This window comes from Podarcis pityusensis, assembly GCF_964106645.2.
Source record: "Podarcis pityusensis genome assembly, chromosome: 8".
NCBI lineage: Eukaryota > Metazoa > Chordata > Lepidosauria > Squamata > Lacertidae > Podarcis > Podarcis pityusensis.
The window spans coordinates 88,825,439-88,850,215 of record NC_138033.1 but is presented as its reverse complement, the minus strand read 5'-3'; the positions used below and the strand labels follow the sequence as shown (position 1 = coordinate 88,850,215).

General features: G+C 49.1%; 1 protein-coding gene across 11 annotated transcripts in view; it reads right to left on the bottom strand.

The window, feature by feature from the left end:
• The window catches only part of ANK1 (ankyrin 1), a 175,901-nt gene that overhangs the window by 51,303 nt on the left and 99,821 nt on the right, over nucleotides 1–24,777 (bottom strand). For 10 of the 11 annotated variants that reach the window (XR_013989510.1, XM_081016434.1, XM_081016440.1 and 7 more), the window contains exons 8-20: nucleotides 22,079–22,177; nucleotides 19,103–19,201; nucleotides 18,116–18,313; nucleotides 17,928–18,026; nucleotides 15,654–15,752; nucleotides 13,597–13,695; nucleotides 12,289–12,486; nucleotides 11,578–11,676; nucleotides 10,866–10,964; nucleotides 10,430–10,627; nucleotides 7,267–7,365; nucleotides 6,210–6,308; nucleotides 514–612 (exon numbers count right to left, since the gene is read on the bottom strand). Coding sequence is in view for 10 of the 11 variants with exons in the window: in XM_081016434.1 (XP_080872560.1) it covers nucleotides 514–612; nucleotides 6,210–6,308; nucleotides 7,267–7,365; nucleotides 10,430–10,627; nucleotides 10,866–10,964; nucleotides 11,578–11,676; nucleotides 12,289–12,486; nucleotides 13,597–13,695; nucleotides 15,654–15,752; nucleotides 17,928–18,026; nucleotides 18,116–18,313; nucleotides 19,103–19,201; nucleotides 22,079–22,177 (1,584 nt within the window). In the remaining variant the exon portion in view is untranslated. The remainder of the gene's footprint in view (nucleotides 1–513; nucleotides 613–6,209; nucleotides 6,309–7,266; nucleotides 7,366–10,429; nucleotides 10,628–10,865; nucleotides 10,965–11,577; nucleotides 11,677–12,288; nucleotides 12,487–13,596; nucleotides 13,696–15,653; nucleotides 15,753–17,927; nucleotides 18,027–18,115; nucleotides 18,314–19,102; nucleotides 19,202–22,078; nucleotides 22,178–24,777) is intronic. The other variant, XM_081016438.1, reaches the window with a different exon arrangement.

The following is a 24,777-nucleotide window of genomic DNA, read 5'->3' as shown; positions in this document are numbered from 1 at the left end:
GATTTGACTGCCTCTTTCTGTAGCGATAGCAGCAACACTGGGAGAAGCACCAGGTGACCCCAGCATGGCCACACCAGCACCATCCAGTTAAAGCACCATGAAGCCACCTCCACAGCCGTGGTTCCCCCAAAGAATCCTGGGAACTATAGTTTGTGAAGGGTGCTGAGAGAGGCCCCTCTTCCCCTCACAGAACTTCAGTTCCCAGAGTAGTTTAACCCCCCCCCCCAATCCCCCTTTGCAGGGGACTCAGAAAAGTGTAACTCAGTGAAAGAAACAGGGGTCTCCTAATAACTGCCAGCGCCCTTAACAAACTACAGCTCTCAGAATTCCTTGGGGGGAGGGAATCATAGAAGGGTTCGCAAGGGTCGTCCAATCCAGCCTCCTGCAATGCAGGAATCTCCGCTCCAGAGGAAGCCAAGGACTCGGGAATGGATGGTGTGGATGTGGCATGAGCCTCCACCCGAGGACCCTGCAGCAGCCCCAATGCCCAGGCCCTCAGGAGCCCACACTCACCGAGCTGACTTCATTGGGCGAGGCACCATGCTTGAGCAGGAGGGTCACGATGTCGGTGTGCCCTTGCTGGGCCGCTTGGTGCAGAGGAGTGTATCCCAGCTGGGAGAGAAAGAGAAAGAAAACGAGTACACCCAGGAACAGCTTGCGATGGCACTTAGCTTTATAAAGCATACCCCAAGCATGTTCTCTCTCTCAAAGAATTCTGGGCACTGAAGTTGGCTGAGGGCTGCTGGGAACTAGCTCTGTGAGGGCCCAGAATTCGTTGGGGAAAGAAAGTGCTTTAAAGGCATAGTGTAAGCACACCTTTACGAGGACCAATGATGGCAGGAACCTAGGAAACTGGTTCGGCAAGGGAGCTTCGGGGGGGGGGGGGCAGAGTGAGCTGCAGTCCCTCCTTCCCCCAAAGGGCAGCAAGCTTTGGAGTTCTCCAGAACTCTTCATCAGGGAAGGTGTTGCACAAAGCAAGAAGTGAAGGGGGGTGTTTCAAGGAAAACAAATAAGGAAAGGGGGGGGGGGCAAAAATTAGACAGGATATTGCACCCATGAAGTCAGCTTGTAGCTGCAGGTTGAAAATGGAGATTGATGACTGAATCCTAACTGTGGATTTTCATCGTAGGGACCAATGTGGCCAACTTTGCTTTTTACTTAACCGATGTGAGTGATGGTTTCATTTTGTGTTGGTTTCAGGCCAGGAGTGTCAAACTCAAATGAACCAGGATGGGGACAAATTCCTCATCCCAAGGTAGTCAATATAATCAAGAGGCAGGAGCACTTTCTTCACCCCAAAGGATAAAGGGTTTGGGGTGCCACAATTTAGAAAACAGGCAAGCAAGCAGGGGGAAGGGAGGCAGACATGCTTCTCTCCTAACACCCAGGACACCAAGGAAATATGACAGGTGAAAGAAAAGTGCTTCACACAACAACAGAGAGTTAGTTTTTTTGAATTCGCTGCCACCAATTTGTGGTGATGGTCACTGGCTTAGAAGGCTTTCAAAGAAGGACTGGATGAATTTCTAGAGGAGAAGAAGAAGATCAGCTGAACCCTAACAAATAGATGGAACCTTCAATGCACACAGGCAGGCATACTGCCTATTTGGAGTTTCCTCAATTTCTACTTTTCTGCCGTCTTATGTTCAGTTATCCAAATAGCCAAATCACCTTGCAATTATTATTTTTAAAGTCAATAAGGCTCATTAACATTTTAGTGGGAAACTTCCCTAATATACATGATCTTTTGTATACAATTTTACCTAACAGACACATTTCTGCTAAGCAATCTTCCCTAAGAGAATGCATTTCTTTAAACTGTTTTCACTATTATACGCATTTTTTGTCCACAGAATGTGGCCAGAGAGTGTGTTGCATAATTTGGAGAAGTGCAAATTTTGAAAGATGGGTGTGTTTTGGTACATAAATGGATTCCTAAAGTGCTAATTAGGTAGTTCCAACTTTAAGTGTGACCTGAAACAAATTCCTCCCCTGCCCTCTTTCTGGATACCTGTTGCTGCGGACAAAGAACAAGGAAGGACTGTGGCCCTCCTGCCGCTTGCTGGCTTTCCAGGAGACAGAGAGCAGCCCCTGAGAAGCAGGATGTTAGGAAGGGCGCAGAATCCTTTCTAGCCTCACAGGCCTGCGGACTCATGACTCACCTTCTGGAGTGCCCAGGCCAGTGGGAAGGGGAGCCAATGCAAAATGGGCAAGGCCAGCCCCCTCCCTCTCACACATGCACCCATCCATAAACACACCAGCAAGGCCAAGAGGACAGGCCCCACTTTCTGAGCACAATGCGTTCCCAGGAAATGATTTGTCATGCGAGGGTTTGCATAATGAGCTGGTTATTTCCCAGTATTTCCTATGGGAATATTTCTAATCTGTGATTTGTCTGTTCTCCCTTCCTCCGTGGTTCCTGCCTGAAACTGCTGCAGCTGATCAGCAACAGCCAAACAAAGGAAAAGCAGGTTTTCCTGATCTCTCCTGCTCCCTGATTCATCATAGAATCACAGGATTGCAGAGCTGGAAGGGACCTCAAGTGTCATGTAGTCCAACTCAGTCATTCATGGAGTGAACTTTGGCTCTAATTCTTTCTGTTTGGATAACTGAAGTTTCGGATAATGAGTGTTCCGAGAGCAGGATCCACATGTAATTCATGTAAGGCATGCACAGGTCACCTTACCCCATGGATGCCTTCTTGATCGCTTTGATCTACAGAACTGGCACTGTTACAGGCACCACATAATATATGTTCCACATTTCTAAAAATCAATATTTAACTGTGGCAGCACCTACACTTTGGAACTCCCTGCCTATTGACAGAAGGCAGGCACCTTCACTGCACTCCTTCTGGCGCCTGCTAAAAACATTTTTATTTAGGCAAGCCTACCAGATGTGTAGGGACGCGGGTGGCGCTGTAGGTTAAACCACTGAGCCTAGGACTTGCCGATCAGAAGGTCAGAGGTTCGAATGCCCATGACGGGGTGAGCTCCCGTTGCTCGGTCCCTGCTCCTGCCAACCTAGCAGTTCGAAAGCACGAAGTGCAAGTAGATAAATAGGTACCGCTCCAGCGGGAAGGTAAATGGCATTTCCGTGCGCTGCTCTGGTTCGCCAGAAGAGGCTTAGTCATGCTGGCCACATGACCCGGAAGCTGTACGCCGGCTCCCTCGGCCAGTAAAGCGAGATGAGCGCCTCAACCCCAGAGTCGGTCACGACTGGACCTAATGGTCAGGGGTCCCTTTACCTTTACCTTTTACCAGATGTGTAGAATGTTGACATGTGCTTTAATCTGTTTTTAGTCTATCACTGATTTCATAAGCCACTTTGTGAGGTTTGTTTGTTTTACAATCAAATGGTGTACAATTTTTATTAAAATAAATAAATGAAATGAATTTGTCTTGCTTGTCAGCCATCCTTGGGACATTTAATGATGAGTGACCATACAACAAATAATAACAGAATTCTTATAAACCAAACAGAGCAGAAATAAAAATAAGAAAGACAAACAAGTGATCATAGCAGCCTTTGTCAAACTTGGGTTCCCAGATATTGTTTGACTACCACTACCAGGTTAAGGGGTGATATGATAGCCATGTTCAAATATATAAAAGGATGTCGGGCTTCCAGGTCAGCGCCATCGGTGAATGGCGGAGTTCCTCCGACTGGAGGAACGGGCTCCGTGGAAACTGGGTCTTCCCGCCGCGGCGAAGGTGGGGACCCGCTAGAAATCCCAGGCGGAGGAAGCCTGGGAACGTGGGGTTCGGCAGGGCACCAGGAGCGCCCCCCTACTCGCAGGGAATCCCATTTAGGGGCTCCGGAGCGAAGTGGGGTGAGAAGCGCGGTGCTGCGAACTGACTGCTACTTTCACGGAGTGAAGCCGCACAGCCATTGCTGGAGAGCGCTGACTTTTTCCTGTGGACAATTGGATTTAAAACAAGTACCCGTGAGTAGAAACGGAAAATTGGATCAAGAAATTTCGTAATTTGGTATCGAAGCAGGAAGGTTCAAAACAGGAAGTCCGCCTTCCGCTTTTTGTATATAGACTAAAGCAAAAACTTTGTACGCTAAAGCCTGGAAAGCTGTCAAAAAAGACTAAACTTCCTTCATTCAGAATTACTGAAACCCCCTTGGAAGCAGGAGAAAAGGGGGGGGGGACTTTGTTAAACCCTAGCAGGAGAGGGAGTGAAGAAGGATAAGTTTCCACCGTCTCTAACCTGGGAACGGGGTGTCAGAGACAGAAATTGTTGGAGAGGTTCATTGACTGTGAATGGAATATTTTGACAGGTAGCTAAAGAAGAGAAACAAGCTGATTCCAATGTTGCCTTTTGCATCCTAAAGAAACAAAATATCTGGAAAATATCTGAAAAACGAAAGTAATTTTCCTTTGTTGGACTTGCCTAAAAAAAAAATGGATACAAATAGAAATTGCCTCCTCTAGAAGGAGCTTGTCAAATTGTTGCTGCAGTATATTTGAGGGCTCAACAGCTGTGAGATTAAGACCGTGGGAACAGTCTTTTCTGACCTTGACCAAAGATGAGCTGGGAGGAAGACTGGGTGCTTGCCTTATGCAAGACAAGTGCCTTGCTGGAACAGATGCATGAGAAGATGGACTTGATGAATGAGAAAATGGATTTGACTGTTGTGGTTAATAACTGTGGACAAATAGGGAACACTGATACAGAAATTATTCAGGGACCAACTCATGAATCTGTACTGACTGGGCAAGTGCAGAAGATAATGGAGGAGGATGCGGTTGCACCCCAAATAATACAAATGGAGAGACCCGAGGCCCTACAGGAGCATGAGCCGCTGTCATTGAAGATTGAAGTTGGAGTGAGCCAGGGGGAGTCTGGTGCTGAGAAGGTTCCTAACTTTGGAGAGACCTTGGAATATGCTTTTAAATACCTTTTGGACTATATCGAGGACTGTGGGGGAGTGGGACTGTGGGGAATGGGTGGGCTTGATGAAGAGAGATGGAGACAGTTTTGGCTTGGAATCCCCCAGAGGCCTACTCCTCAATGAGAAAAGAAAGAAACTAAGAAAGAGACCAACAAAAGACAAGGAAAAGGGCAAGTATAAACAAGAATAAGAAGAATTGCAGAAGGGACATGGAAGAGACTTAAGGGCCTCGGACATAAGGCTTCCAGGTTGATGGACTAGATGGAACAGACAGTAAGGACTGACACGATCCGAGACCAGGAAGAAGGGACGTTGGATGAAGATTGGAAGAAAATTCATAAAGAAAACTTTCTATTTAGGGAATTGGCTAAAAATTAATGAATATTAGGGAAAATGTTGGAATGAAACTATATGACTTTAGCAGAAATGATATCAGGAGTAATGTATATTTGATAACTAAGATTCAAGCTTTAAGGTATTTTAGGGTAAGATAAGGTTAAATAAATTAAGGTAATTTGAATAATAGAACATGGGGAAAGATGGAAAGGATTTGTTGAGCTAATTATTAGGTTAAATTGTTAGGATAAATTTTTTAACAAAAATTGAGAAAGATGGAAAGAATTTGCTGAAATAACTAATTAAATTAGAATACAAAAAGGGAGGTGTGAGGAAGTCAACGAAACAAGCAAATGGAAGCTATAGATATGTAATTTGGGATCTGTGCTGTTTTTCCCCCCCTTTTTATCTTTTTGCTGTATTGTTGTATTGGTTTTTGTGTTTTTTCTCTCCTTTTTATGTATTATAGTGTTGTTTTTTGTTTTTTATTTTTTTTCCTATAATTCTGAAACTACTAATAAATATTATTTTTTAAAAAAATATATATATATATAAAAGGATGTCACATAGAGGAGGGAGAAAGGTTGTTTTCTGCTGCTCCAGAGAAGCGGACACGGAGCAATGGATCCAAACTACAAGAAAGAAGATTTCACCTAAACATTAGGAAGAACTTCCTGACAGTAAGAGCTGTTCGACAGTGGAATTTGCTGCCAAGGAGTGTGGTGGAGTCTCCTTCTTTGGAGGTCTTTAAGCAGAGGCTTGACAACCATATGTCAGGAGTGCTCTGATGGTGTTTCCTGCTTGGCAGGGGGTTGGACTCGATGGCCCTTGTGGTCTCTTCCAACTCTATGATTCTATGATTCTATGCTCCATGTGCAGAGAACAATTATCTCACCCATCATCCATAACCAGCAGGAGCAGCAGTCAGGGATGACGCTTGAGAAAGGATGCCTTCAAGAGTCTTTCCATACCTTGGTCTTTGAATTGACATCCGCTTGATGCTGCAGCAGAAACTTCACCAGTTTGATGTTCCCGTAGTGAGAAGCCACGTGCAGCGGAGTATAGCCCATCTGTGAGGCACATATAAAAAGGGCAGACTTTCAGGTCAAGGCTTGGTGGTGGGGTGACAATGAATGGTTAGAGGGAGAAGAGGGAGCAGACTGGGAAGAGGAGGGGTCGGAAGTGGAAGAGGTAACAGAGCTTAGTGGGCAGGGAGAGTTTGTGGCAGAGAGTCCAGAATCAGGGGCAGAAGCTGAAGCAGGAGGGAGGGAGGGAGGAGGTCCAGAGGCAGAGAGGAGTCCAGCTGGTGAGGATTAACAAGTAGCTCCCCCTCCTGCTGCAACAAGCTCCCCTCCCTGCTGGTCTCCCAGAACCAGGAGAGGCATGAAGAGGGCAGAGGAGAAATTGGCATCACACAGGCACAGCCTCAGATTGCTTCAAGAAAACCCTGCAGAGGAGGAAACTGAGGCACCTGTGGGAAGGTGAGGACCTTCAGTCTCCACAACTATCTCATGAGGGCAAGAGCGACCAAGGGCGTGCTGCTGTGCTCTTTAGGCCTGGCATCCTGTGCAGATTCTGTTTTTCCTGATAAAGAGTTAATTCCACTTGCTTCATGTGGCTGACTGTTGGCTTGCCCCTGTCTCTCTGCCACCAGCAACCCTGGCTGGCTTAGGTCCTGTAGGCATGTGCTGTAGGAGCTTTCCCCAGCTTTGCGCCCTCTGGGTGTGGTTGGACCACTGTTCCCATCAGCCACAGGCAGCATGACCAGCGGTAAAGGATGATGGGAGCTGTAGTCCATCTGGAAAGCACCCTGGAAAGCTATGGTGTTCTGGTGGTGGTCCCTTCCGCTTCCCAAGCACAGGAGATACCTGGAGCCTACAAATGGCGTAGCACAGCCTTCTCCAACTTGGGGCCCTCCAGGTATTCTGGACCACAATGGCCACCAGTGCCAGCCAGACCAGAAAGGACACTCTAGACTCTGGGCCTCTCTGTCTGATGGAGGATGCCATGGCATTCGAGGGGACTCACCCGCGTTGTTGCATCCACTCGAACTCCGGCCCGGAGGAGGACGTCTGCCACTTGGACATGCCCCTCCTGAGCCACCAGGTGGAGGGGGGTGAGGCCGCTCTGGAAGACAAGCAAGAGCCAGGTTACCCACAGAGGGTTCCGTGGGGAGGTGGGCAGACACCGGGAACCACTGCTAGGGCCCTCCCAGCTTTCTAGGCAGAGAGCCTTCTCAGTAGTGGCACCGGCCCTGTGGAACACCCTTCCATCAGATGTCAAGGAAATAAACAACTATCTGAGATCTGAAGGCAGCCCTGTTTGGTGTAGTTTTTAATGTTTGATGTGCTATTGTGCTTTTTATTCTGTTGGAGGCCGCCCAGAGTGGCCAGCCAGATGGGTGGGGTATAAATAAATGATGATGATGATGATGATGATGATGATGATGATGAAAGACTTCCAGAGGCTTGAATATGGCATCTGGAAGAGCGACGCCTGCTCTTTATTGATTGGTTGGGGGGGGGGATGGCTAAATAACAACAAGCATTCATCCTGTTTTCATCCTGATTTCCTTGCACTGCAATTCTACACCTTCCCATTGCTCATTTGCCCCACACCATTTAGTGAATTTCCCTGATACTTTCCTAATGGTAAAAGGTCTGGAGTCTTAAATTTGGGGGATTTCTTCAGTAAGGGGTGTTAAATTTCTGATTTCTTCCCGCATGGCCTGTAAGACAGAGTTGTTCTGCTTGGCCTTTGGTTTGGAGCCAATTTGATTCCCTCCCTCTCTTTCTTTTTTCTTTTCCTTCTCCTCCTGCGATGAGGCTACATTTTAATATTTTAATGTTTCAATATTTTAATGTTGTATTTTAATTTTGTTTTTAAGTTGTAATCATTCAACTTGTTTTTATTATTGCTTATAAGCTGCTCTGAGCCCGGCCTTGGCTGGGGAGGGCGGGGTATAAATAAAAATTATTATTATTATTATTATTATTATTATTATTATTGCTATTAAAAATATGCTTTGGAGCTTGAGGAGTTCCAATCTGCTATTATTTTTGTGATTGGACAAAATTTAGCTTGGTAAGTCTACAATAGAAGAAGCACAAAAACGGCTTTTGGAAAACCCAATAATTTTAATGTTACCTTCTGAAAATGTCAGGTAATGCTAAATAAAAATATATAAGAGATAAGAGAGAATATAGAACACAACCGCAAGTACTTAGCAATTTCTATGAAATTTTACACACTCTTTACTTACCAAGCAAAACTAAATTATATTAATTTAACCAAAATATCTTTTGAATTCCCAAGCCATGTTACAACGCTTTACCAGCCCACATTTTTGAAATTGAAAGTTGAAAAATTCTGCATGCCCTACAGGCCCATGCAGAGAGGGGGAGCCAGCAGCCCCTTCTTGGGGTGTCCATTTGGGGTTCACAGGAGCCCTTCTTTGCCTGTTTAAGTCCTTTCTCAAGGCCTTACTAGCAGTTCCCTCAGGGTCCCCAATTAGGGAATTGGGGTCCCCAAGCTGAGCTCTGGATCAGGGGTCAGCAACCTTTTTCAGCAGGGGGCCAGTCCACTGTCCCTCAGACCTTGTGGGGGGCCAGACTATATTGGGTGGGGATGAACGAATTCCTATGCCCCACAAATAACCCAGAGATGCATTTTAAATAAAAGGACACATTGTACTCATGTAAAAACATGCTGATTCCTGGACCTTCCGTGGGCCGGATTTAGAAGGCGATTGGGCCGGATCCGGACCCTGGGCCTTAGGTTGCCTACCCCTGCTAGAGTCTTCCCACAAAAAGAGGCAACAGAGAACATACTGGTGCCACCTAGTGGCCACTGGTAGAAGTAGAAACCTAACAGCTGCTTGGCAAGTTTAGGGCGGGGGGGGGGGGGGGAGAGACTCATCATGGTGCCATCCCCAAAGATGGCAGTCCTGCTGGAGCAGACCCCACTCCTGCCTTGCTCTGCATCCAACAGTGACCAGAGAAGATTCTCTCAAGAAGAGCAGGATGGCAAATAGGGAAAGTCTGCAGCTCAGCAGGCAGCACCTGGTCGCATGGAAGGTCCCAGGTTCAGTTACAACATCTCTGGCTTGGGCAGGGAAACACTCTGAAACCCTGGAGCATCACTCCTGCTCAGTGGAATCATGGGATGGCTGGTGAAAGAGCAGGTTCCTATGCCCAACCCCCTCCTGTGCTTTGCCCCTTCCCCAGCACCTGTCCAATGAAGTGGTAAACTGCTCTCAAACATGGAAGCTCCATTTAGTTTCCATGGTTGAAAGCCACTGGCAGAAATAGCCTCCATGAAGAGGATGAAATAAAACAGCTTCTTGGCTTATTCTGGCAGAGGCTGACTCCCTCTTCTCTCCTTGCCTTGTCACCAGGATTCAGCCCAGGGGGAACCGCCCAGGAGTCGCGCAGGCCAGAAGTGAACTAGAAGCAAGAGGCCCCAGTGGGTGCAGCGATTGGTACAGTACCCTTGACCTTTAACGGGTGGCTTTAAAAGAGGTTTGGACAAAGTCATGGACTGCTAGTCAGGATGGCTCTATCCTGTGCGCATGGCTGGAGGCAGTGCTGCTTCTGGACACCAGCTGTTGGAAACCACAGGAGGGGAGAGCACTCGGGTGCTCAGGTGCTGCTCCCTGGTTTGCCCCAGATATATGGGTGGTCCCTGCTGGGCTAGGGGGGCATGGGCCTGATCCTGCAGGGCTCTTCTGATATTCTGAGGGCCTTTGCACATTAGGGTACATGCCAAGAATGCAAAAGCCAGAGGTTTCTATACACATGTGTGAACACACACACACACAGCTCTCCATCCTATCAAGCAACAGTCACAATCGTGGTTGAAAGACACATTGGGTTGAGCTGTGTAGGAAGAACCACTTCTGCTCATACAACAGACCTCCCCCATCCTTTCCAAGGCACCCTGCACCCCAAATATGCTTCAGATGGTGGGGGGACACACACAGGGGGATGGGAAGCTCCATTGCAAATAACTGAGAAAGGCGTGGGGAAGCCCCCCAAGAGCCAGACAGAGAGGCCTGGAGGGCGCCATTTGCTCCCCACCTGAGGTTCCCCACTCCTGCCTTATCAGGGTTGTGTTCTCCCCCCCCCTTGGGAAGCAGACTTTGTCCCTGCAGGGCACCTGCACACTCACAGAAGCCTTTTGCTCCACTCACCTTGCTGCCAAAGTTGCCATTGGCCTGCTTGGAGAGGAGAAGGGCCACCATATCAGAGTGGCCTTCTTGGGCCGCCAGGTGCAGGGGGGTCACAGCTTGCGTGGATTCGGCGTTGGCGGAGGCGCCATACTGCAGCAGGCTGCTGGCCACCTCCATCTGGTTCTGCCTGGCGGCAATGTGCAGGGGGGTGTATCCGTTCTGCAGAGGAGAGAGACGACCCCACCCGCCAAAGGCAAGTCAAGCCCCAGAGTCTGATCCGCCGGAGTCAACGGTGGCTCCTGCCAACCCCATGACTCCCCTCTGAGGCTGCTCCCTGCAGGCAGGAGAAAGGGGCAGCTGTGCTCAGGTTTCCTCTGCCCTCCCCTCCATGGCGCTGCCCTTCAAATCTTTAAATCCTAGACAGAAGTGCGGCGTGGAAGCAAAACCTGCCCCTTACCCAGGCCACGCTGTGCGGGGATGCTCCTTTGGGCAGCAGCACTTTGACAATGTCCAGGTTGTTGTGGTGAACAGCGACGTGCAGGGGCGTGAGGCCATTCTGCAGAGAGAGGAGCAGGGGCATTTGAGCATTTTACTTTAGGCAAGAATTTCTGACATCACCTTGTAGCAGGTGAGCATCCTGATCTATACGTTGAGAGGCAGCCTCCACGTGAATGGATGTTCAAAGGGGGTGTGAAAGGATATTGGTAGGGGAATCTGCTTACTGTACACGTCAGGGGTGTTTGTGAGGAGGGAAACTCAGACTTTGACCAATTTGAGAGACAGAAGACACTGAATTCTTCCTGCTGATTTTGGCATCCACACCAGTTTCTTTCTTGTTGGAATTGTCTGCATTTGGGCCTTCAATATTTATCCTTTTAAGTGCAAGTCTGGCTACGCTCAGCTTTCCCTTGCCTCTGTATCATGAAACCCAGGAGGACAGGATCACTTCCTCCCAAGTTTCCAAGTATTTCCCCTTTGCTGATCATTGGGGGGGGGGGTCATTGCAGTTGCTGATTCTGGACCACCAAGGGAAGCACCCAAAGACTCTTCAGAGAGCATATTGCCACCATCCCATCTTGGTACAACTAACATAAGACACACGTGACCATCGCCAGGTCTGAATTCCTCAGGGCCACTGCATCTCCCGCCAAGGCCCCCGACATACACACCTTCCCCGCTGCGTTGGGCTGGGCATTGTGCTCTAGCAGCACCTTGGCGACATCCACTTTCCCATATTTGGAAGCAACGTGCAGAGGGGTAAATCCTTTCTGGGGAGAAACAGGGAGCATCAGTGCCTGGCTGGGGTGGGAGAGGAAGACAACAGGTCAAGCAGGATCAGGGGGAGGCAACCCAGGCAGCAGTCCAGGTTTCTCTGCTCACTCCCTGCCCTACAGGCATTGCAACACCCACAGCACGCACAGGAGAGAGAGAGAGAGAGAGAGAGAGAGAGGAGACATCTAAAGCAGAAACAAGTGTTAACACAGAATTTCAGCTTGGTCAATACTGTAGATGAGCATGTCAGATCTCCTGCCTCAGCGGCAGATCCCCCGCCGCTCGAGGCACCCTGCCCTACTCCTGGCCTGGCCTGGGGATGAGGCTCTTCCATCACCCTCCGAGTTGGAAGAGCTTCTTGTGCTCCACAACCCCAGAGCAGCATGTGGTAGCAGGACAGGCCCTTTAAATACCGTACACAGCACCTCGTGGGGGCAGAGTCACTGCCAAGTCAAGCCTCTGCCAGCCTTCCTAAGGCTTCAGGCAGCTCCAAGTCTTTGCTGAGGTGAGACCCTCCCAACCTGGGTTAGCAGCACCCACAGGGAGCTGTCTGGGGCCTTGCTTCAGCAGTTTGGAAGGAACATGACCCAGCGCCCCCATTTCCCTACCTTGGTCATGACCGTCTGTGAAGCCTGCTTGTCCAGGAGGGCGCAGGCGCAGTCGAGGTGGCCCTCGCGTGCTGTGATGTGCAGGGGCGTGTGCCCGGCTGTTGTGGACAGATTAGGGTCGGCGCCGCTCTCCAGCAGCAGCTTCACCATTGTGCAGTGGCCAAGGCGGGCCGCACAGTGCAGGGGGGTCTGGTCATCCTACAATGGGGAAGAAGGACAAGACACTTCAGATGAAGACAACAGCACTCTGTCCTCAAAAGAAATGTGTGTGCGCACCCTACATAGTATATGCCTTTTTGTACTCGTTACTTGGTTCAACATCTGCACCACAAAGTTCAGAGATGTTTGCATTTAGATTTGCATCTTATTCCAGGAAGGGAAAGTCCGTGTCATGATACCCTCTGAGCCTTCCGACCGGCAGTGGGAGGAAGAGACAATGCAATAGACCCTTTAGACACCACCACCCCGAAACACCCAGAGGTTGCTTCTCCCTCACTTGCAGAGAGCAAGGGACCATTAAAGACGGGGAGACTGTATCCCCACGGGAAGATGGTGAGACGGTCTGATGATGTCTCCCAGGGAAAGGTGGCACCAGCAGGAGAGCAGAGAAGACTCTTCTCCCTGGGCAGAGTGTCGCAGGGACAGGGATTGTCGCAAGCGTTCTCCTCTGCTGCTTAAAAGCTTGGCAGGGAGGCAGGAAGACTCACCAGAATAGCTGCACTGTGTCTGTGCAGTCTTGAAGCCCCGTTCCTGATCTTGAACACCTGGACCTGGGCCTTGATTCTGAGCGAGATCTAAAGATCTACATGGGGATCTGCTGCCCCGGTGATCCGGCTGCCTGAGGTGGCCACCTCGCTTTGCCTCATGGGTGAGCCAATCCTGGTTGCTACCCTTCTGCCTTATAAGAGCAGCTGGACTAGAGCCTGCTCTTTCTGAAACACTGAGCTTGAAGCACTAGCCCACAATAATAAATCCTCAATTATTTACTTACAGGAAAGTGCACCTGTTGTCTAGGGCCAACCCTGAGGCAAGGTGAGGAGGCTGCATCAGGCAGCAGGATCCGCAGGGGCAGCAGATTCAGCCTCTAAGGAATGCATTGCCCGCTGCTGCCACCGCCATGGTAGCAGCAACAGCTGCAATGCCCTCCTTGTAGACTGGATCCGCCTTCTCCTCCGCAGCACCCCCCCCCACCATGCCACCTCCCCTGGCATGGGATAATGCCTCCATACAAGCAAGTGTGGGCCGCTCATGGGGACAGGAGTCTGGGTTACAACTGCTGCTGGCCCAGAAAGACGAGGATGCTCTCACCTTCGCCTTGGCATTGACTTTGGCCTTGTTCTGCAGCAGGTACTTTGCCACTTCCGTGTGCCCAGCCCGGGCTGCCATATGTAGGGGGGTCTCCACCTTCTTTGGGAAGGGAAAAAAAAGAGGTTGCATGGAATGTCATCTGTTTCGAAAGATCTCATTCGGTGACCATCTGATCAATCTCTATAAAAGCCAGTGGGGCTTTAGATTCTTGCACCCTGTACTATTCGTGCAAACAAAGGCTTGACCCAAGCCCAAAGAGATGGGAGAACTTAATGCACTCCCCCTGACCCCATTAAAAATCTCCCTGATGGTAGAAAACAAGCACATCTTACTCCCTATAAATTCCCATAAATTAAAATTGCTATTGATGCAAAATGCCTTTTACTAAGGGTCCACAATCTAAGCATACACATTATTACAAATCATTCCATATCTGCAAAAATTATGATGTATATACTTTAACACAACTTTGTTAATATATTCAGAATGTTTATCTGAGCATATACTGTTCTCATTTTACCTAACTGTTGCATGTTTTATGTCTAAATATAATAAATAAAATTCAAATAGTAATAAATAATAATAATAATAATAATAATAGCTAGCACATAAAGATAAAGGCTAGGTAAGAGCTATCTCACTGCCCTGCTCCATTTCCACAAACCAGGGTGTTTTGAGGTGAGACAGAGCATTCAGATACGTTGTGTTCCACATGCAATTTGAAGTGGTGCAGTCTAAGGTAACCTCTGCGTCAGACACTAAAACCACATGGTGTCCGCCAAAGAATACTAGGAGCTGTAGTTTGTTATGGGTGCTGGGAACTGTAGCTCTGGGAGGGACAAGCTACAGTTCCCAGGATTCTTTGGGGAAAGTCGTGTGCTTTGAATGTACTGTGTGGGTGTGACCTAGGAAGGTTTAGGAACATAGGAAGCTGCCTTATCCCCAAGAAGCCACTGGTCTCTCTTTCCCAGCATTGTCTCCCCTGGGTGTCAAAGACGGGTCTTTCCTAGTTCTACCTGGAGACACCAGGGACTGAACCCTTGTTTATACACACATCTTTCTGGGTGTGTAAATCAGATCCGAACCTGGCTTAGAAATTGCTCCGGGCTTGGATTCTAAAGTCCTGGGGTGCAAATCTCCTCTCTCTTGCTCCTCAGCCCCTGAAGCCAGTGGCGCCATTTCTGACGGGAATAATGCCCTGCATGTCCAGAGGCCAAAGGGATTTGTAAAAAGAACCATTTCATTGTTCAAAACAAGAGGAACCTGGCAAAGAAGAACCGGAGAGCTGGCCAAATTCTCCCTGTCTCACTTCTACCCAGACTCACCTAAGAGAATGTTTCTCTGTATAATTCTTTCAAGCCCCACACACAGAAAACAAACTTGTCAAGGAAGACTGCTTTGTGCCCAGCAATATAAGGCTATTTTTCACAGAACATTTTATTTATTGTATTTATTGAATTTATATACTGCCCTATAGCCGGAGGTCTCATTCCCTTATGAGAGCCCAAACCTGTAGCGGTGCAGTCGGGCCACAGATCTCCCTGCCACCCTCCCGCTTGGTTGGACTGTTGGATGAAGAACTGGGGGACCAGACTCAAACCCCCACTCAGCCACCAAGCTGGCTGGGAGACCTGGAGCCAGTTGCAAGTTGCTTAGACTAATCTACCTCACAGGGTTGTTGTGAGAGGAAGGAGAAGCATGCATGCCACCTTGAGCCCCTTGGAGGAAGGTGGGATATAAATGTCATCATTGTCATCACCTAAAACACATGTGCACGTGTGTGAGGGGGGGGCGGGGCGAGGGCAAAGGAGCTGCCACCTCTTGCCCGCCCTACGGTATTCTGAGGAACCTCCTTCCACCCACCCTAACATTTGTTTTTTGCAACTCAGACTCTCCAGCGAAATGTTCCAGTCCCAAATCTCTGACAAATCCCCAGAGCCAAAGCTCTCAGGGTTGAGTCTTTGGCTATGAAAGCCTCAGCAAAATCCTGAGGGGTCCCCAGAAGCTGCGGGGGTCCATGTCTTCCCCACTTGCCCTCTGCGCTTCTCCCCACTCACCACGTTGGAAACATTGGGAGAGGCTCCTCGTTGCAGCAGGATCTTGACGATGGGGAGGTTCCCCATGAAGGAGGCCACGTGGAGAGGGGTCAGCCCAGACTGCGGACAGGAGAGAGGGAGCAAAGGGATGCAGGGCGCTGTGCAGCGGAGACACACGACACACACAGAACTCTGCCTCGTAACCCTTTTGCTACCCAGCCACGTACTCTCCAACATTCCTCTAATGAAAACGCCCGAAGGAAAAGTGGGACATTCCGGGATCAAATCAGAAACCGGGATGGCTCTGTGAATTTGGGACTGTTCTTGGGAAATAGGGACACTTGGAGAGTCTGCAATCAGCATCTTTGGATAACAATCCAAAAATATACATGAATTACTACATATCAGTTGACTGATCAACTAAAGATTTAGGCTGCAATTTATAAGAAATCCATCTTCTAGGAAGGCAGCACCTGCACTTTGGAACTCCCTGGCTAGTGACATCAGAGAGGCACCTTTGCTGTACTCTTTCCGGTGCCAGCTAAAAACATTTTTCTTTAAGCAAGCCTACCCAGTTATGTAAAATGTTGACATGTGTTTAATTTGTTTTTAGCTTAGCATTGGTTATTCCTGAAAAATGTTGTAAATAGTTGTTTGTATTGATAATTTCATTGTTTTATTCTTTCAGTAAACTGCTTTAAGGTTTATATAAAGTACAGAAAAGTTAACTAACTAAATAAATCATTTACCCACTTACTGGGGAGTAAGTTCCATGGTATTCAATGGAACTTACTTCCCAGCAAGCATGCACAGGACTGCAGCTTTAGGACCCAAGCAGCCAAGAGCACCCTTGTCTCTAGTCTCAGGTTGTGCTATTGCAATCGGAGAACAAAAAAGAAAACGTTGCCTTTCCATGGACCTTGTGCTAGAATGAGTCACCAGTAGTTGGGCAGCCTTGGTTCGGACACCAGTGTAGGAAGACTAAATGCATCATTACAGATTCACTGAGCAGAGGTTGATCCATGGCTATTAGCCAGGACAACTGAATAGAATCTCCATGTCCAGAGGCCCCGGCAAAAAAGGAAAGAAAGCGAAAGGGCTGTGTCTGACACACACCCCTTCCCTGGTCTGCCTGTGGGCCTCCCAAAAGCATTTATTGGCTGCCCATTGTTGGAAGCAGGATCTTGGACTAGACAGACTAGACTAGACTAGACAGACTAGACTAGACAGACTAGACAGCCCGGCCCAGCACGTTCGTCCAGTATTCTCATTTACTTAAGGCATGAAAACCTCTGAAATGGCTTCTACAAGCCAAGCTAAATGGGGCATTTAAATGCGCAACTGTTTCAGTTAAAAGGTAGATGATTAATCAACTGAAAATTCCAAAATCAGTCAGAACCCCTCCCAAAAAAAATCTCCACATAGCCACAAATGCCAAGAGATTTCTATTTGTCATGAGCCAAACTGAGTCAGAAGCAATAGGCTTGGAACCTCCATTTCCCCTCTCATGGATGGATGGAAGTCGGTTGAAAATTCTGCCTAAGGCCGCAAAAAAGCAATCAACCAAAATCTGTGGGTAGCCAAGAAAACACCTCAATACATTCCAGGCATAATGTGATGAATAAAAGGTGTGACGAATTGCTGAAAGGTATCTTTGAACTATTGCAGACTGTTTTTCTCTTGGCTAGATCAAGTTATTTCCAAGAGTTCCTTATATTAAATGCTAAAGGTCCTATGACTGTATCGAAACCAGGCCTGCCCCTCCCCTAAGCCAAACACAGCGACCCACAAGTTAGGGCATTTGATCTCCCAGTGCCTGGAGATGCTGGGCTTCAGACCAGAGGTGAGCTCATCATGAAAGATTGGCTGTGTTTGGTTTGGTGGGGAACATGTTGTGTGGTCTTCATCTAAATGGTGTTTTCCCTGGGGACAAATCCTACAAATTAGTATTTGGGGGGTCCCCTTGGTGGTCCCCCTAACTTGCAAGGTCGTGCAAATTCAGAATTCACTAGGGCCACTTCGCCTCTCCTTGGGTGCTCTGCGCCAATGGAAATGGTGGAACTTTTAGAGTTTGGCTCAGTGGCGTCTACACTTCACTTTTCGTGTCTAGGCCTCTGCTGGGCTTGGTGTCCTGGCAGGTGCCTAACCTTGCCGCCTCTGGATATCCGCCATGATGTTTGTCCTAATTAATCCAAATTAACAGAGAAGTCCAGAAAAACCCCATTGCATATGTGGCTGTGGTCACGTCAGTGTGCCTCACGGCTTCCCGTGCTGCACACATGGGGCAGCAGGTACCTCGGTGACAGCATCAATGGAGGCTCCCGTCTTCAGCAAGAGCTCCATCACCCGGATGTGGTTCTTCTTGCAGGCGATGTGCAGAGGGGTGAAGCCATTCTGCAGGCACAGAGAAAAGGAGAGGCCCTTCAGCCTCCCTGGAAGAGAGACACGTGGCTCCCCCTCCTGCCACTTGCCCGCCCACTCACCAGCGCCCGAGCATTGGGCTTTGCCCCCTTTTCCAGCAGGACTTTGGCCACTCGGTGGTGGCCACAGTGGGCTGCCACGTGCAGCGGCGTCAGGTGGTCCAGCGTGATGTCGTCGATGTCAGCATTGTACTGCAGAAGAAGTCGCACACAGTCCAGGTGGTCTCCCTGGGAGGCCATGTGGATGGGGGACAGGCCGTTCTGTGGCAAGGAAATGCAAGGTTAGAGCCTGGCGTGACCCGAGGACGGAGACCCAGACCATCAAGGGTCTGGAAACCAAGCCTTCTGGGCAATGGTTGAGGGAGGTGGGTGTGTTTAGCCTGGAGAAGAGAAGACTGACAGCTGTCTTCAAATATCTGAAAGGCCGTCACACAGAAGATCTTGCATGCTTGTTTTCTGCTGCTCTGGAAGGTAGGACCTGAACCAACTGATTTAAATGACCACAAAGGAGATTCTGACAAAACATTAGAAATAACTTTATGATGCTAAGAACTGTTCAACTGTGGAATAGACTCCCATGAGAGGTGGTGAACTCTGCTTCACTGGAGGTTTATAAGCAGAGGTTGGGTGGCCACTTGTCATTGATGCTTTAGTTGTGATTCCTGCATTGCAGGGGGTTGGACTGGATGACCCTTGGAGATCCCTTCTACAATTCTATGATTCCATGATTTAAAGCACTCTTGTGCCACTTTAGCAGTCATGCCCCCCACACAAGAATCCTGAGAATAACAGTTTGTAAAGGGTACAAACAGAGATGCATTTCCCAGCACCCTTAGGAAACTACATTTCCCAGGATTCCTTGGAGAAAACCATGACTGTTAAAGTGGCATAAGAGTGCTTTAAATATGTGGTGTGGAGGTGGCCCCGGTAGCTGGGAAACAAGAGCCACAGTCTGATGCCAGGGTGGGTGTTAGCAAAGGGGAAAACCACCTCTGTCTCTGGGGAACGTGATTTTGCTTGCCCCACGGCTATTCCCCCACTGCCCATCACCTTGGTCTTTGCTTGGATGGGAGCACCATGATCCAGCAGGATTTCCGCAATCCGCACATGCCCATTCCTGGAGGCGCAGTGCAGCGGTGTCAGCTCGTCCTGCAACAATGGGGAATAATAATAATAATAATAATAATAATAATAATAATAATAATAATTTATTATTTATACACCACCCATCTGGCTGGGTCACTCTGGGCAGCTTCCAACAAAATATTAAAATAGAATGAGAGTCAGGGGTGCAAATCAGCAGCGAAAGAACCACATGCACCACCTTGAGTTACTCAGAGAAAAGGTGATATTACCTCCCCTGCACAAACACCCAGAAATTTTTTAAGAAATTGAAAAATATGCAATACTTTTAAAAGCACTTTTACAGATCAAAAATCACATTATTACTTTAGGAACATAAAATGTATTATATATTACTTAGTTTGACATTAAACTAGCTGGTATATTAAAAATACAGTGTATTGAGTTAGTCATTCCTTTTTATATTTTTGATTATAAGATGCTGAGCTGCAATGAACCTTGCATGTCTTTCATTTTGCCAATTTATGAGCAGCAGGGGAAAATAACAAAAGCAGATGAAACCGTCAACATTATGGTAAAAAAGAAAGAAAATTATTATGTATTCTGAAAACTATTATGGGTCATATTCAACTAAGTCCTACTTAGGGTACACCCGTTAGAATTAATGAACCTAAATTAGTCATATCTATTAATTTTAGCAGGTCTACTCTGATTAAGATGAGCGCTGAAGACCACCCAATGCCCCTTGGGCCAAGCAGACATCAAGCACTCATTCCTATAATGGCTCTGAAAACAAGGGGGGGGGCGAGATAAAACTCAGCGAATACTGCATGAAACTTACTCAGTCTCATTTTCTGAGTTATCACTATCAGTTTCTGCTTCTTCCTGTTGGGGGAAAAGTGAGGATTTTCCTCCCTCCCATGTTCTGCGCTTGCACTTCTCATGCCTGGAGTTCTCACTAAGCTGCAGTGTAATTCTGAAGAAGTCCTTCTCACTAAACTCCTTTGCCAGGCTCCTTTGGAGTAGCTTCTCTTTGAGACACCCGTCCCTCTGTGGGTGAACATGAATTCATGCAGGGATGCAGCAGCTTCCTCCTCCATAGGCAACATTGGGGGAGTCATTGAGCCACACAAAAGGGAGAAGGAAGAGGACTCCAATTTCTCATTGTACACAGCTCACTCTACAACCGAGAGCCATAAGGGGCTTTGCCCCGTCTGGGCTGCCTATATCCTCACGAGGAGGAGATCAAATCCAGAGCAGTGACTCTTGTGGGGAGGCCACGGACACCCTCTTCTGGGCCTGAATATGTCTGGCTTCTCCTGCGAGTCATTAGAAAGAAGGGGAAATGCCCAAAGGTGCTAAAAGGATTTCTGCACTACAATATGAGTATCATATTCGAGAGCTCTCCAAAGAGAGAGGAGAGTTGCTGGGGCTTCCGCAAGGAGCAGCCAAACTCCTGCCAGCAGCTCTTGAGGTTCACCTTTCTCTTTGGTCTGAAGATTGGTGCCCATGATGTCCTCATGTTTAGCTAAGTAATGTTGTGCGCACATTAACAGTAAATAAGGTAAAACAGTACAAAGCAAAGGTGTTGGTAAGCATAATAGAGGAATTAAGTGTTATCTTGGGAGGGGGAGAGTGTGAGATTGGAACAGGGGTGCCAACTGCTGGGGGCCCAACCCTTTTGGGACCCCCAATATTTTGGAGGTGGGGCCACCCCCAATGTTCAAAAACGCCGGAGGAGGCCAAGCAGCTTCAGTGGCCTCCTCCTCCTCCTTCTGCAGCAAAGGGGAAGCAGCCTCAACTGGTGGTGACAGCAGGAGGAGGAGGAGCTGCTGGCCATTGAGCGGCGCTGCCACTGGGTTTGGCTCTGCCCCTGGCTCCTCCTGACATCAGGATGTTGGGACGTCACACGCGTGGTGTTGGCCCCTGCAGTCTCCCTGGCAAGTTGGCGCCTCTGGCTTGTGATGTTGGTAGTGAGTGATGATTGGATGAGAGTTTGAAAGGGAGTTTGAATACTGATGAGAGGGTCTGTTTGGGAGTGTGTGGTTGCTGGAGGGAGAGTGTGGATGGTGGCAGGGTTAGTTTGATAGAATAAGGACTGCCTTGTTCACCATTGTCTTATAGAGGACAAAGAAACAAATAAGATAATACAAAACCGAACCTATAGGCTTCTGTCCGCTTAATGATCATAACACACCTGTTTCTCCTTTCTGCTTTAATAAATGCTTGTAGTGTGCACTCATGCCATTTGACTACGTTAGAGGCAGGAGATATTCAGGGATAGCTCAGCCAGTGGATCATGAGACTCTTAATCTCAGGGTGGTGGGTTTAAGCCCCACATAGGGCAAAAGATTCCTGCATTGCAGGGGGTTGGACTAGATGACTCTCGAGGTCCCTTCCAACTCAACAATTTTAATTCTTGAAAAAACATAGCATCTGTGTTGGCAGCAGAGAAAAGGAGGGGCTGTGGACCTCGCAGAGGGCGAGAGGTAGTAAGGGGCAGCTGGGGGGGGGTGCAAGGACCACATAGCTGAAGGGGTGGTGGCCTGACAGGGCTGCCCTCCTTTTCTCCTTACTGCCTCTCCTGATGCAAGGCCCTGTCTTGGTTGGAAGATTCAGAACAGACAAAAGAAAGGACTTTTCTTCCATGCAGCACATAGTTAAACTGTGGAACTCCTTCCTACAGGAGGAAGTGTTGGCCACCAACTTGGATGGCTTTCAAAGAAAATGAGGCAAAGTCATGGAGGGGGAGAGGGCTCTTGATGGCTACTAGCCAGGATGGCTATGTTCTGCCTCCAAAGTTGGCGACAGCAAGGCTTATGGGAAGCAACCATAGGAGAGCATCAAATTCTGCTTGCGGGTTTCCCTTGGGGCTTCTGGTTGGCCCCTGTGAGAACAGGATACTGGATGAGAGGGGCCATTGGCCTGATCTTATGTCCCTACCTTGGTGCGGGTCTCGATGTGGGCTCCCCGGTCCAGCAGCAGGCGCACCATGATGATGTTGCCCCGGCGGGAGGCGATGTGCAGTGGGGTGATGCCATTCTGTGTTTGTGGAGAGAAGAGCAGAGGGAGCTGCCTCATACCCAGCCAGACCACTGGCTCATCTTGCCTAGCAATGCCTCTTCTGATGGGCCATGGCTTTCCGAGATCTCCAGCTGGTCAGTCCCAGTCAGGGACTGGACCCAGGAACTTCTGCATGCAAGCCAGCCCTCTCCTAGAAGCACATGTGGAGCCATTTCCAACCCGAGGGACCCTCTCCTTTCTGGACAACCTTCCCAAACACCAGTGGTGGGCGGGACCAGAGCATAGCTGTCAACGTTTCCCTTTTTTAAAGGGAAATTCCCTAACCTATTGGTATTGGGGGACTTCAACATTCATGCTGATGCCACTCCCTCCTCACAGGCTCTGGACCTGGTGTCTTCCATGGCGACACTAGGGCTCTCCCAGTTTGTTTCGGGCCCCACACATCAAGCAGGCCACACGCTGGATCTGATCTTTGGCGTCGGTATAGATGTGATCATGTCTCCTTCAATGAAGGTGCCATGGTCTGATCACTACGCTCTGAAAGCCAGGATTGATTTTCCACCCCCACCCTGCTTAGTTGGCGAGCCAATTTGGGCTTGCCCGCAGACGCTGATGGACCCTGATAGATTCCGTCAGGCCTTGCGGGACCTTGCTCCCCCTGGCGACTCATTGACTGAGCTTGTTGAGGGCTGGAATATCCAGCTCCTAGCAGCCATCGATGAGATCGCACCTAAGCGCCCTCTGCGACCCCACAGAAACTGGGCTCCCTGGTTTACCGAGGAGCTTCGGAAAATGAAGCGGGACCTCAGACGGCTAGAGCGAGTATGGCGGGGTGCCTGTGACAGAGCCTCAAGAACATCTTATAGGGTTTTTATGAAAACATATGAGATGGCAGTGAAGGCCGCTAAGAAGTCTTACTTCTCGGCCTCCATTGCATCCGCTAGCTCTCGCCCAGCACAATTATTTAGTATAATTAGGTCTTTAACGTCCCTTGAAGGACAGCCAAATTTAAATAACAATCTGACACACAGCTGTGAGGCATTTGCGAGCTTTTTTGCGGAGAAGGTCCTGTTGCTCCGCCATGACCTCCCTGCCAATTTGGATACAATAAAGGAACTGGAGGCCCCTCGACTGTCCTCGGGTCCAGTATTGGACCACTTTGACCGGATATCCCCAGCCGATGTGGACAGACTCCTCCGAGCTGGAAAGCCCACCACCTGTCCTCTTGACCCGTGCCCATCTTAGCTGATTAGAGCGTGTCCAGACGAGGTGCGGGCCCCCCTGGGGGATATCATCAATTTGTCCCTTGGCACCGGGATATTCCCAGGAGAACTGAAGGAGGCAGTGGTGCGCCCGCTCTTAAAGAAAACATCATTAGATCCCTTAGATCTTTCCAATTACCGCCCAGTTTCGAATCTTCCATTCCTGGGTAAGGTGACTGAGAGAGCGGTTGCTGAACAGCTTGGTAGGATGAAACATCGGCTCTGGATACATTCCAGTCCGGCTTCCGCGCTGGTCATGGGACCAAGACGGCTCTGGTCGCCCTAACAGATGATCTCCGCAGGCAGCTGGATCGAGGCGGGTCGGGGCTGCTGATTCTTCTAGACCTGTCAGCAGCCTTCGACATGGTCGATCACGAACTCCTGGACGCCTTGCCGACATGGGGATCCAGGGCATAGTCCTTCAATGGCTGCGCTCGTTTCTCTCTGGTCGGGGACAGAGGGTGGCGCTTGGGGGGAAATTGTCATCGCGCCACTCCTTGGTGTGTGGAGTGCCTCAGGGTGCGATACTCTCCCCAATGCTTTTTAACATCTTTATGCACCCCCTCGCCCAGCTTGTCCGGAGTTTTGGACTGGGTTGCCATCAGTATGCCGATGACACCCAACTCTATCTGTTGATGGATGGCCATCCTGACTCGGCCCCAGACACACTGACCAGATGTTTGGAAGCTGTGGCTGGATGGTTACGTGGGAGCCGGTTGAAGTTAAATCCTTCGAAGGCAGAGGTCCTCTGGCTGGGACGGGACGATATGGGATTGAGGGGGCAACTCCCATCTCTTGCGGGGGTGCAATTAGTGCCAGCACCGTCCGTTAAGAGTTTGGGTGTAATCTTTGATACCTCCCTCTCTATGGAGGCGCAGATTACAGCTATAACAAAGGCGGCATTTTTTCATCTCCGCCAAGCTAAGCAGTTGGCCCCTTATCTCTCTCGCCCTGACCTAGCCACTGTGATCCACGCGATGGTCACCTCCAGACTGGATTATTGTAACTCGCTCTACGTGGGGCTGCCCTTGAGACTGACCCAGAAACTCCAGCGGGTGCAGAATGCCGTGGCGAGACTCCTTATGGGGTCTTCGCTGCGAGATCACATTCATCCGGTACTATACCAGCTGCACTGGCTCCCGGTGGAGTACAGGATCAGGTTTAAGGTGCTGGTTTTAACCTTTAAAGCCCTATACGGCCTAGGACCCTCGTACCTACGGGACCGCCTCTCCTGGTATGCCCCACAGAGGAACCTACGGTCTGCAAATAAAAACATCCTGAAGGTCCCAGGCCTCAGAGAGGTTAGGCTGGCCTCAACTAGAGCCAGGGCTTTCTCGGCTGCGGCCGGTGGAACGC